Source organism: Zootoca vivipara, chromosome 14, assembly GCF_963506605.1.
Source record: "Zootoca vivipara chromosome 14, rZooViv1.1, whole genome shotgun sequence".
Lineage (NCBI taxonomy): Eukaryota > Metazoa > Chordata > Lepidosauria > Squamata > Lacertidae > Zootoca > Zootoca vivipara.
In genome coordinates, this window is record NC_083289.1 from 21,754,406 (window position 1) to 21,768,271 (window position 13,866).

The window sequence follows — 13,866 nt, forward strand, 5'->3', positions numbered from 1 at the left end:
GATTGAGTAACTGGAATGGATAAAATAACAGTCAACTTAAAATCAAAGTTGTAATTAAATTTAAAGGTGATTTTCTCTAGCATGCTCTATGCTCGCAGATGTTGAGTTATGCTAATATGTCATGCTAATATTCGTATGTTAAGTATTCAGTCCCTTCATTTTTTTTCCTTAAAAGCTAAATGGCACAAGGAAAGTGTGTGCTATTTAGTTATCTTTCCTTACAATATTTACAAGTTTTCAAAAATAACAATTTCCAGGTAAAACTTTGTATTTTGAATAAAACATTTAAACCACATTAAATCATATGTTAAAAATGAAATACTTGTAACTATTGTGAAAACACTGAAATATTTATACACCATGAAAAATTAACATGAAAACTATTGGGGGGGGGGTTGTGTACTAAATATAAGTAAAATAAACATGTTAAATCAAAATTCAATCTGTTTAGGAAAATTGATAACCCCTCTCTTCACCAGTAATCCCACATAATCTCAGCTGGTGAGAGTATCCTATTAGACAAAGTTCTAAATGAGCCATAGTCACATTATACAGCCAATTGAGATACCCACCTATTGATAACAAGCATGCATCTTCACTCTATTCTTTTCTGGTACCTGCTTGAAACATTCTTGTTTAGGCCATCCTACCCAGGTGCTTATAAATGCCGATATGAATTTTAATCTGTTTTAATATTTTAGGTTTTGGTGTGTTTTACAGTATTGTAATTTTTTCTTGATTTTCTTGTTTTATCTTTTTACAAACTGCTTTGCGTTCTGTTTGTTTGCTTGTTTACAATCAAGCAGTGAGTCGAAGTTGTTGAATGCATATCAGTTTGGAAGCAAAACAGCGCCACCTACAAATCAGATAGGGATTCACCCAGGCACTCTGTAGGTATGCAGAAATATACGAGCTTGTAAATTAAAAGGAAAAAAAAAACAATCTGCAAACTCCTCAGTAACTGACTTTCCAGGGTTTCAAACCAGAGTCTTTCCTAGCCTGCGATGCCAGAGATTGAACATGGGACATTTTGCATGCAAAGCATGGTTCTACTACCGAGGAGCATATACCCTACCTAACATTTAAAGGAGAACAATGTTGACACTTTAATGCCAGGGAGGGTATTGCATAAATAAGGTGCCACTCCTGAAAAGACGTTTCCCTAGTTGTCACCATATATCTAAAGGTGAAGGAACAGAGAGAAAGATTATATGAAGCAGATTTTAAAGATCAGGCAGGTTTATCTTAGTAACCTGGCCCTAAGACATTTAGGTTTAAAGGTCAAAACTAACACCATGAACAGTGTGTATTTGTCAATATGTTGCTTAGAAGCTCAAGCAGATTGCTTGCAAGTTAAGCAACAGAGAGTCTCGAACTCAGCCTTCCCCAACCTGATTCACTCCAAATGTTTTGGACTACAACTCCTATCAGGCCCAGATGGCCCAGCCAAGTCATCACACCTGGATATGGGTTGTGGTTTCAAGAGCATGTGTGCCTTTTTATAAAATAAAATGCAATACCCGTTGCCATGGAAGAGCTACTAACCTCCTTCTATTATGATTTTGCCCTGGGAAATGGATTATGCCACTCTAGAGTCGGATGTGAGCTGCTACATGAAGAGGCTTCAAAATGATAAACCTGGGCAATCAGATGAAGGGCAGATGAATCAGGTGCGCTGATGAATTAGTTACTTTATAATCTGGTTTTTCATAACTGCTGAAATCCTGATTATTTTAGCAGGAGGCCTGAATAGGGGAACTTGTCGCCCACAGTCAAGGCTGGGGTTTTAGTGTTAGGCCACTGATTTATATGACTACAGTGGTACCTCGGTTTAAGTACACAATTGGTTCCGGAAGTCTGTACTTAACCTGAAGCAAACTTTCCCACTGAAAGTAATGGAAAGTGGATTAATCCATTCCAGACAGGTCCGCGGAGTACTCAACCTGAAGCGTACTTAACCTGAAGTATAAGTGTAATTGGTTCTGGAAGTCCGTACTTAACCTGAAGCGTACTTAACCTGAAGCGAACTTTCCCATTGAAAGTAATGGAAAGTGGATTAATCCATTCCAGACGGGTCCACGGAGTACTTAAACTGAAAGCGTACTTAAACCGAGGTATGACTGTATTGTAATTAAGATATATTTTTGTCTTTTCTTTAATTGAGACACATGAACAATTGGCCAATATTATTCATGGTTCTCTGAGTTGGAAGTGCAACAGCAGGGATCATTCAGTTTGAAACTTAAGAGTTAACTCTATTAGTGTTAAAGTCAACCAGTCAAGAAGGGGATGGCATGACGAGTTGTTTTGCGTGTGTCTGTGTGTCCACTTTTTCCAAACGTTCTGTGTTTTTACAAACACGTTTGCATCTCTTTTGCCATTTCACTAAGAGCATACATATGAGTGATTAGTTCAAAGTGTGTTGTTTCTTTCCCACTAGCCCCCACCTTATTATTATTATTATTATTATTATTATTATTATTATTATTATTATGCCTGTGTGTGATAACACCTAAAGGCTATATCATGGTAGCCAGTCCACATGTATCAGACTAAGGAAGCCTTGCTATAGGTTGATAGCCTTGTTATCCAAGTCTTGCGGTCTCTGTATTTTGACTCCAAAACCTTGTGGCCTGTGGCCAGGAAAGCCGAGCTATTTCAGACTATTGTTTATTTATTAAATTCATATCCCACCCTTCTTCCCAAAGGATCCCAGAGCAGCAAATACCACAATGTTAAAACAGTATGATTTAAAATCAAATTAAACCAAATTAAAGGCTTAAAGACAGTTATAAACCTTGAAGTTCACCTCCCTCCTATTTGTCATCAGCGACAGTGAGGCAGCAGATCCCTTTAAAATATGACCTTATTTGGAAATGTTTATGATTTGGGGCTGTACAGGTTTTTTCTCTGCTTTGTATTTTATGTTATTGATTTATGTGCTACTTTTATTCAGTGGTTAGCATCAGTTTTTTTTCCTTGCCCATCTTTCTCAAGTTTGTCTCTATCTAAATTAAATTTTTTAGAGCATCTAAAAATATTTAAAAGCATTCACACACCCTCACAATTATTGATCATGATTGCCATGCTCAATATCTTTCAGCCATCAAAAACTTGGGCAAAGAGGTATGATTTTAAATTTCTACTGAAAATCAGTGATGAGGGAGACAGATGCACCTCACCCAGGGGGGCATTCCACAGGCTGGAAGCCACCACTGAGAAGGCCCTGCCATGGGTCAGTGCCAACCATGCAGCAGCCAGAGGGTGGCACCAGCAATAGGGTCTCTGCTGCTGAGCCTAATGCCTGAGATGGTTGATATCAGTTTGAGGATGCCTACTCAGGCTCCAGAGTTCAGACACATAGCGGCAAAAGCTTGGCCTCTGTTATATATCAGTCAGCTGTTGTTCAAAGTGTGTGTAAACTGACCACAAACAGAAGGAAATTTTTCATGAGGAGGATTACATTTCATCTGTAATGTAGGGATTTATGTCTGTCTTATTTTAGAAAGTTGCTCACAGTCCTAACAAGGCGTTGCCATATGAGGCAGAGGAATTTAAAGATGACCCGGAAGAGGTATTCAACCCTGAACCTTACAGTGAAGAATATGCTGAAGAACATCAAACTCATAAACAGCAGTGGAAAGACTCAAAGAAAAGAGCAAGCCCAGGAGAACCTTCTGAAGATAGAATCTCTAAGCAGTTCAGAGTGACGTCCTAACTTTTGCACATAGTGTAAGCAATACAAGGACAAGGTGTGAATGAAAGAGGCAGAATAGTTTGAAGACTAAACAGTGAGACAGAAGGCCCCTGGTTCATATCTTCCCATAGCCATGGACTTGTTTAGGCAGCCCTACCCTTCTCTAAGTTATGCATCTGCAGTGTGAGGATTGTAAAAGTAGCCTACTGTGCAGGGTTGTTGTACCAGAGGGGAAGTCCCTTGGCGCCGAAGGCTCTACCTGCACATCTTCAAGTGTGCATGGAGGTCCTGGGCTGCCCAGATGACAAGACTTCTCTCCTGTTCTCATTGATGTTATTTAAAGGAAAACAGAGCAATACATTTGGCACCAGCTGGGCTTCAGGAGTTGCCAGAAGGAGGCATACATGACACCATCCAATCGTCCTAGGGACTCCACTCCCAATTTGTGTAAGGTTTACTCCAGGCATCCCCAAACTTCAGCCCTCCAGATGTTTTGGACTACAATTCCCATCATCCCTGACCACTGGTCCTCTTAGCTAGGGATCATGGGAGTTGTAGGCCAAAACATCTGGAGGGCCGCAGTTTGGGGGATGCCTGGTTTACTCCTTAGCCTTTTCTTCTCCCGAAGATTTCCCACAAAGCAGTGGGTACAGATTTTTCCTCAATGTTTATTCCTGAAGCCTTTCTCATGAATGAGTATAGCCACAAGGCAGTGAAGGTTTTGGAATAGAGCTTTTCTTCTCCTAGATGGACTATCTTCCCAGGTTGACAAGCCCCCGCAGTTTCCTCTACAGCTCACATGCAGAAACCACTTTCTTCATCGTTGGACCCACTATTGGCCTCATCCGTTCAATCTGCCAGAGCCTGTCTTCACATGCAAGGGAAGTCCCTAACTCACCAAGGATTTGAGATCCATTGGCTATTTTCACCTACGGTAGTTTAGTTGGCTAGTTGAAGCTGTTTCCCAGGATGTGACCGCTGTTGCATGCTGACAGCTTCTAGGAGCCAAACTACCCCAAAAGGAACATGACATATCCCCCACCAGAGGTACTACCCCTCCCCTAATACCACATACACCCAAAATACGCAGTTGTCCTTTGAGATTGATGTCGGCTGTTGCTGTCTTTTTTTCCATTGCTACCACCTCTGCCCAGGAGCCTTTATGTGGTCTGCTGCCAGACTCATGTAAGTGCCTTATGGCCAAACACACTGTAAGACTGTGTGCATTCTATCTATCTATCTATCTATCTATCTATCTATCTATCTATCTATCTATCTATCTATCTATCATCTATCTATCTTGCTGCTTACAACTGTGATTGTTGCATACACAGCAGGAAGCCACTGTACATCCCAGTTGTGTGTGTGAAACAGCCATATATACAGAAATACAATAAGAAACAATAATACAGAGCACGACTCATAATTGATTTGAGGCAGGCTAAAAGAAAAGGTAAAACTGTGTTATGTGCTAATGTTATGCTTTGCTGTCACCACAAGATGGTGCAACTACACAGCTTAATCATGAGTACAGCACTGCCCTGGAGAGGTCTGAGCCAAAGGTTCAAGCATGCACTGTTGTAATTTCCTTAACTTTTTAGCAGGGATGCAAGCAAGGAGGCAAAGAAAGCTTGTCTCTAATATTTGCTAATCAGATTCAGTTTAAGGCTCCAGCTGCCAAAGTGTTTGTACTTTGGGAACTTAAGGTGAAATCACAGATACGTTCTGCATACAAAATGTGCACAAATGATGTTCTACGGAAATCAAGGAGGCTTCCATGCGAGCTATTGATACCGATTTCTGAGGTCTCTCGACAGCAGGCAGCCAAGCCTCGAAATACCCCTTTGATTATTTATAGCAAGTCTGCTTGTGGAGTATTAATAGATGTCACTCTTTCTGCCGTATAGTTGACTGCATTCCAACCGTGCAAGAAACGGATTTCTATAAACACATGCGTTCTCTCCACCACCACCCCCATCCAGACAAGACAGAGGCATTATCACAGTTCAAGAACACATTCCAGCCATGCAAAAGCACTTGAGGAGGACATGATGTAGGACCACTGAGGAGTATTAGCCCCAAAAGTCAGCTAGAGATGCCTGGGGGGCAGGAGATATTTGGCAACCAAGCCATAGCTCCGCCCCCCCTGCTCTCTGGAACCTGCTTTCTGGACCAGGAGCTGCAAGTGGGGACATATATGTATATAAGCAATAAAGGTGTCACAGAGTTCTGCATTTCCTGGTTTGGAAATAGTGCTCCCCTCAACTGCAGGCACCTTCAGCATTTGTTTGAGCTGTCATTTTAGGGACCAGGAATTGTGGGGAGCACCAGTCTAATATAGTGCAACCAACAGCGCAGGTCAATTTGGATTTTTTTGACGGGGTGGGGTGGGGATAACATGAGATTTCTCCCTTCTCCACACCGACACTTTCCTAAAAATGCTCAAAAAACGCTCTTGCTAAACAAGGACAAAGGGTAGGGCCTTTCCTGATGCTTCTGATCATAAGTTACTGGGATATTCCTAACATGGAAGCATAAGGTGTGTTCCAGGTATGTCTTTGTGTGTGGATCATTTTCAACAATGGGAAGAAAGAAGAAATGTGCCAATGGATATGCTGGCGCTGGATATGTGCCAATAGGCTGAATCTAGAGACGAGGGAGACACTCTGGCTGAAAGGGGCTCATGTCTGGGAATTGGTTAGGCTAACCTTGGGTGTTGACTACTCTCCCACTAAATGAACACGTTCATAGCTAGGGGTACTTTTGGATCCAGGTATGTTGCTAGAATCTCCCGCTTCAGTAGTATGGAATGCTTGTTTCCACTTCCACCTGGTTCACCAGTTATGGTTGTTCCTGGATCAAAATAGCTTGGCCACAGTGACTCATAATCTAGTAACCCCCCATTTGGATTGTTGTAATGTGCTGTTTGTGGAGCTGCCCTTGAAGACATCTACAGCTTGTGCGGAATGTGGTGATCTGGATCTGGAATGTCACGTTACCAGGATCACTCCCAATTCTACAGTATCTGCACTGGTTTCTTGTACTCCACTGAGCCCAATTCAAGAACTAGCTTTTATTTAAATGGGACTTCAAGGAGCACCTCTTGACCCACCTGAGTGTTAGGAGTGGTCGGGGAAGCCCTTCTCATCATTCCAGCAGGAATGGTATGTTATGCGAGAATGCTAGATAGGGCGTTCTCTGCAGTTGCGCTCAGGCTTTGGAATGCCCTCCCCTTAGATGTATGGTTCACACGTATGATATTGCTGCTTTGGTCCCTGTATCAGCCGCCCCCACCCCCCTTGCTCACACGGACAAGCCCTTTGCACCACTCCTCTGTTCAGAAGCCCTGGGAAGGTGGGCATCCAATCCTGGCATCCAAGGAAATGTTCAAGGAGGAGCACCTGACATTGGAGAGGTAACTTGAGCCCATGCAAACAGGAACTGAGCAGGATGATCAGTCTCTTCTGCATAGTGGCCATTTGGAGGGATATTGACCAAGACCTTCCATAGATGCCCTAGGAAGTAGTGGCAAGCACACTGATGCCTGTGGGTAGATTTGGAATTTTCACAAATAATGTAAAGGAAGATCTGAAATCTGCAATAGGACCCAGGAAATTGGCATTAGGCATATGGAGGAGATGGCAACCTATATGGTTAAAAAGGATCTCTCTGTGGGCACCCTTAGAAAGCATATACGACCCCAAATGGTGGAAAATTCTTAGTGCTAAGGGATATCACATAGTCCAAGATACGTATAGAGGAGAGTCCTTAAAGTCATTGCAGGAAGTAACAGAGAACATAGGTAACCAATACTGGTTAAAAATTGGAGGGTTATATAATAAAATTCTTAAAGCCCAAGAGATAGGAAATAGGAGATTAGAAGAGCCAATAGAGGAACTATATAAACAAATAACTATATAAACAAAGGAAAAATGGTACAGGAAATTAAAAATTTGAAGGAGAGAATATAATGTATGTAAAAATTCTCGTACTTCAATAAAAATCTTTTTTTAAAAAACCTGATGCCTGTGGGTGCCATGTTTCCAACCCCTTAGGCAATTAAGAGATGGGGGCAGGTGCCTGGCATGAGCCGGGATTTCTGGCTTCATTAAAAAGAAATCAGGAGGTCCTCTGGATTAAGTGTGGAGAAGACTGGTGCCTGAAGAATTATCCCACAATAAAAGGCAGTATTTCACAGGAGGGTCCATCAGCAGTGGGCTGTGCCAGGGCATTTAAGCCAAACAACTTCTTGCCTGCTGGCACTAGCTTTGCTTAAATGCCAGCTCTCCAAGCTGTGTGGTTACTGAATATGTAAACATGGATTGAGAACATAAGAAGATCCTACAGCCCCATCTCATCCGCAGTGGCCACCCAGATGTTTGTATGAACCCTTCAAGCAGGGCATGAGTGCAACAGTGCACTTCCCCACTTGCAAGTCACAGAAATTCGTATTCAGAGGCATGCTGCAGCTGACGGTGTTAGAACGCAGCCATTGTGGTTGGTAACCAATGATAGCCTTAAGCCCTCCCCTCCTTTGATGAAAAGAGTTTTTATTGTCACTAATCATGGCACAAAATGTTCTTTCCTTGATTGTGACATTAAGATAACAGCATAGCAAAATAGCTGTGGGGAAAATGTTTCCTTGATATGTGTATCTATATCTATATATCTATATCTGTATGTATATATATAATTACCCCATGCTCAACTGCAGTAAAATATACACCTGTGCATTTGGTAGATCAGTGGCTCCATCTTGTCGGAGCAGCCAGTGTTAAAGGTTTCTGACCTGCGAGAAACCAGAAGCTGGCCGGTATTCCTGCCCTCTCTTTGGGCAGACTGACCTGCTGTTAACAGCATTAGTTCCACGCTGCCTTTGGAAAATACAGATGCATGACATGCCCATAAACCTCCCTGTATGGAGACAATAATCCCCTCCCAAGCTTTAAGCTACCTCTCCAAAGAGATGGGGGAACTGCATATCCCCCGAAATATAAAGCCTCCTAACAGGATTATTTAGACTGGCTAATTTACCGTTTAGAAATTCTTCATGCTGTATCCTTTTGCTTTTGAAACTTTTCGGTTGAATTGCTTAACCAAGATTGAATCTGAAGCAACTGTCCCCCACCCTGCCCAGATTTTCACAATATGAGGAGAGAGGGGATTCTCTGAAATCTCAAAGTGCCTCCAAATTCTGGGGCTGGTTCAGTCTCCTCCTTCCACCCAACCTCTTTATTTTCTCTTACTGCCTTCCTAGCCCATCTGCTGCAAGGCTGCTTGAAATGCTTCTTTTCTTCTAGCTTTGCTGAGGTCACTGGCGGCGGGGGGAAATCAGTGGAACTGAGAGCTGCGTATTGTCCTGGCCTGACCTATGTCATGAGCACAAATATCTTTATTTGAATGCTTTGCTCAGAGGGCTCCAGAGCCCTTTGGCACAAGATACCTCTGTTACCGCGACCTCCTGGGTGCCCAAGAAATGGAGAGGAGGGGCTATCGGGGAAATGCAGAACAAAATACACCCAGGCAGCTCCAAGAGAAAAGGTCAGAAAGGAATCCCTTTCCCCGTGGACATCAGAAGGGTCTTTAAGATGGTATTTAGCATGGCCTGCCCTTCATGGTTCGAGCATCAAAGGCATTAGCAGCACCTACTCAGGAAGGCAAGATTTTCCTGGAAAGTTAGATGCAACATTTTGAAGATTGGCCAAGAGGCCTTGTGGGCTGCTTTTTGTGGAAGGGCGAGAGGGTTAGGCTGTGAAGTTTGCAAGCTCTCAGCAAAACAAAAAAGCAAAAGCAAAGAAGCAATGTGTTCTGTTTGATATGTGGCCAGTATTAAATTGCACTGTTATTATTTTCCCTCTGGGGTCATAGAGATGATTCAGACGCTCAGCCTTATACTGAGTCAGACTACTGCTCCATCTAGCTTGGTATTGTCTGCAGTGATGAACTGCCACTCTCCAGAGTTTGGTCAAGTCCTACCTGAAATGCCAGGGATTGAGCCTGAGACCTTGAGCTGGTGAGGCATGTGCTCTACCAGTGGAGTTTTGTGGTTTTGCTCCGGTACAGAGTTGCAAACGTGCAATGGCAGGCCTGCCTCTGAAGACAGGTGAAGTTAGGCACTGGAGGGAAGGGGTGATAGCAATGGGCCTGCCACCTCAGCAGTGTGGTGTAGTGGAGCCAGTGTGGTGTAGTGGTTAAGAGCGGTAGACTCGTAATCTGGGGAACCGGGTTCGCTTCCCCGCTCCTCCACATGCAGCTGCTGGGTGACCTTGGGCTAGTCACCCTTCTCTGAAGTCTCTCAGCCCCCCTCACCTCACAGAGTGTTTGTTGTGGGGGAGGAAGGGAAAGGAGAATGTTAGCCGCTTTGAGACTCCTTCGGGTAGTGATAAAGCGGGATATCAAATCCAAACTCTTCCTCTTCCTCAGCAGCACCACTGTTCACACGTGCACAGAGCATCCAAGATGGCACCATGAGAAAATTCACAGTTGCATTTTCAACCTCTTCTGGAGGTGCTTACTGTATTTCTGCACCACTACCACCCCAAGATTCTGGGAGCTGACACAGTGCAACGGACTCGCGTTTCAAATTTCCTACCTCAGTAGAGGCACCGTTCCCGCATACATGCAGCATCCAAGATGCACCGTAGGAGGCTTCACAGTTGCACATATTTCGTCTCTCCCAAGATAAGTCAGTGTATGAGTGTGCCATATCTGAACCCCCCTTCCCAGATCTCTGGGGAGCCAGCAGAGCACAATCAACTCATGTTTTGGATTTCTTGCTTCTGACGTAGCATCCAAAGGATCTCATGCACCGTGAGCATGATGTAATGGACAGATCCCTTTCCTCTTCCCACTTCCCTCTTGCCAAGGCACATCCTTAAAATCTGCAGCATTCACCCTCCCGCCCTCAAAGCATTGTTGCATCAAGGCACATAGTTGCCGCAGCTCTGTGTGGTTTGTCTTGGTAGTGCCTTTTTATATTTGAGTGTTTATATTTGAGTGGTTTGGGTGGTTCCTCAACCACTCAGTTTCCCCAAGCCTGTGTAGCCTTGATCGTAGGTAGACAGCAGGCCTCCGAGCTAGAGCCACCAAATATCTGATCTCAACTTTTTAAAAAAACAGGAGTAATTGTCTGTAGTCAGCGGGCTTTGAAAAGCTGTTGTAACCAATGTGTAGCGTCAACTTTCTCCTCCCCCTCCCCCTCCCCCCGGCCCCACTCTCCCCAATTAAGGAATGTAATTTAGGATCAATGGATGGGTCACTTGCGCTGAAAGAATTAGATAATGGTAGACAGAAGCAAGTCTTGGACTTTATTAGTCTTTTAAGCCTTCCTGATTGTTAGCAAAGATCCAGGCGACCTTTAAATACCTTGTAGGCGAAGGGAAGGATAAACGCCTTGGATATGGGGGAATTGGGGTAGTGGATTAGTAAGTTTTACACTCCCATAACCTTTTGTGAATCTGAAAAAAATAAATAAAATGAATGCAAGTATGTCTGTAGTTCAATGTAGTGGGCCTCTTCCTAATTAATGATGTTATTTTCTCTATACTGAAGTACAGGTTGGGCTTGCCCTGTCTTACCAGCGCCTGCTAATCAGCAAATGAGCAATATACTCAATATGTACATCCCAATATTGATTAAAACAGAAGAAGCCAGAGGTGGACAAAGCTATCTAAGAATCCTGAGCTGGGGTGGCAAAAAAGCAAGAGGGTTGGGTCAGGGAGGAAAAAGGATAGTTTTGCTTTGAGGTTATTTTTGAAAACCATAACTAAGTAGGTCAAAGCCCTTAAGGTTTTTTGGTCATTAGTTCTTTGAACGGTATGGCGGCAAATCATTAATTGTATCACTGCAAAAAGCTTTGAAGACTGCATTAATTTAATGTGACCTTGGATCAGCCAAGATCACACATTCATTATCTCAAAAAGATTCCTTGTCCTGAAACATTGATCTCGGATGGCCCTAAACGTGTTGGACAAGAAGGAAGCCATTCTTAGTTTGAACACAAGGTGGCAGTGTTGCTCTTCCCTTGGACATTCAATCCACCATTCGGCCCCCCTCAAAAATTCACCTTAAACAGAGGCCATGAACTTTTCCCCTTCGCTTCCCAGAGTGTTTTTTTCACTCGCATGCTGCATGCTCAAAATTTCTTTGGTGTAATAAATAGAAATTGTGGTCTCCACCCAAAGCTGCTTTTTTCACAACTGCCACAATGCGCCTGGTGTTCAAATGGGAGCATCACAACCCAGAAGATGCAGAGTTCTGTATTCAAGGTGCTGGAGATGTGAGGGTGCTGTTTGGGTGCTGGGAACTACCGCAGCTGCATTGCAGAATGTGTACGGAAGTGAAGTCACAGAGATCTTGCCAGTTTTCAGTCGCCCAAGATCTTTTGCTACCTGATGTGATGGCCAAGGGCACATTCTGGCCGACTCTGGTTGCTTGTGCCCCTAAATAAGAATAAGAATAAGAATAAGAATGGCAGTGCTCAGCCAGGCACTGTGAAGAAACAGCTTGGGAAAAGCAGCTGCAACCATAATCCCCACCTTCAGTTTCCTAGAATGCCTCTGAGAGACATATTGGAGTGATGGAGATGTTGGCTGGCCAGAGCTGCTTCTCTTCACAACACTCAATACTGTCAGCCATTCCCATTTGCTCCCCCATCCCCTGGCAAACTCGTTTTGGGGTGGGGGACAGGGGTCACCTTGCACAGGGCCCATGCAAACCTGGAGTTGTAGTTTCTTAAGCGGACAGAGAGTTGTTAGGAGATCCATTTCCCCCTCGCAAATTCCGGGAGCTGTGGTTTGTAAAGGGGGCTGAGAGTTGTTAAGTGACCCATCCCCCCCCCCCGAGCTACAGTTCCCAGAGGTCCCTGTGAAAGTTGGATTGAGTGTTAAACCACTTTGGAAACTGTCACTCTATGAGGGGGGTAGGCGACCGCCCAAACATCTCCCAACACCCTTAACACACCACAGCTCCCATAATCCTTTGGGGGAAGCCGTGACTGTTTAAAATGGTGTCATAGTGCTTGAAATGCATGGTGTGAATGTAGCCTTGTAGCAAACACAATCCAAGAGTTTTGTGTGGCAACTTAAGGCCTAACGGATTTATGCTGGCATAAGCTTTTGTGGATTCAAGCTCACTTTAGCACAGGCACCCCCAAACTGCGGCCCTCCAGATGTTTTGGCCTACAACTCCCATGATCCCTAGCTATCAGAACCAGTGGTTGGGGAAGATGGGAATTGTAGTCCAAAACATCTGGAGGGCCGAAGTTTGGGGATGCCTGCTTTAGCAGATGCATCTGAGGAAGTAGGACAGGGATGGGGATAACCTTAGACCTGAATCTGGCTGTCCAAGCTTCTGCATCTGGCCCTTGGGACTCCCCCCCCCCAAGCCATACCCCTCTCTCGACCTGCTTTGCACCCTCCTTGGGTGTTTTTGCCTGGCCAAAATGTATATATATATTTGAACTCTGATACTTCCCTGCATGGAGGATAGAGAAGGGCATGCCAGTGTGTAGAAACAAGCTTACGGTGTAAAGGTAAAATTTACATTCTTTGCTCCACCCACTTTGGGTTCTGGCCCCGCCCACTTCTGGGCCATGGTCTTGGGCTGAAAAGGGTCCCCTGCCTCTGGCTAATGTCATCATAAACCTGCCTTTAAAACTATTTTTTGAGTAGAAGTAGTTTCCTGGAGGAAATGGAAAGCTATAAGAGGAGCTCTATCTCCCCCCCTTCCCCCCCCATTCCTTGTTTCTAGAGCTCCTACAGACCATGGCACAAATGGTGTGGGTCACAAGGCCTATTGATTATGTGTCAGACCCTTCAGTGTCAGTGATCAATAACACTAACCTGTAGAAAAATGGGCAGGATTTGCTAAAACACCTTAAGAACAACATCTTTCACTGTCTGCTTTTGGAATTTGCTTCTCTCTCTCTCTCCTCTCGAGCACTGTGAAGCAAAGCACAATGAACGCATGCATGACCCAAGATTTCTTTTAATTTTTAAAGGAAATCTGTCATTTATAGCCCTGGGCTGTTTGATTAGCACCTTCAAAACACAACACAGCAGTTAAAATAGATGGGAACCTGGAGGAAGGAAATCCAAATTTAAAAAGTAAAGGATGGGAGACATATTCTTATTTAGGACTTTGGAATCCAGTGAAGATTTGGATCAGTG

The 13,866-nt window shown here is 43.9% G+C and overlaps 1 protein-coding gene across 3 annotated transcripts in view; it reads left to right on the top strand.

The window, feature by feature from the left end:
* Positions 1-12,629, top strand: part of FAM169B (Protein) — a 51,772-nt gene extending 39,143 nt beyond the window's left edge. For 2 of the 3 annotated variants that reach the window (XM_035131789.2, XM_035131792.2), the window contains exons 7-8: positions 1,594-1,670; positions 3,506-12,629. In XM_035131789.2, the coding sequence (XP_034987680.1) occupies positions 1,594-1,670; positions 3,506-3,718 (290 nt within the window). In that variant the 3' untranslated portion in view covers positions 3,719-12,629. The remainder of the gene's footprint in view (positions 1-1,593; positions 1,671-3,505) is intronic. The other variant, XM_035131788.2, reaches the window with a different exon arrangement.
* The last annotated feature ends 1,237 nt before the right edge of the window (positions 12,630-13,866 follow it).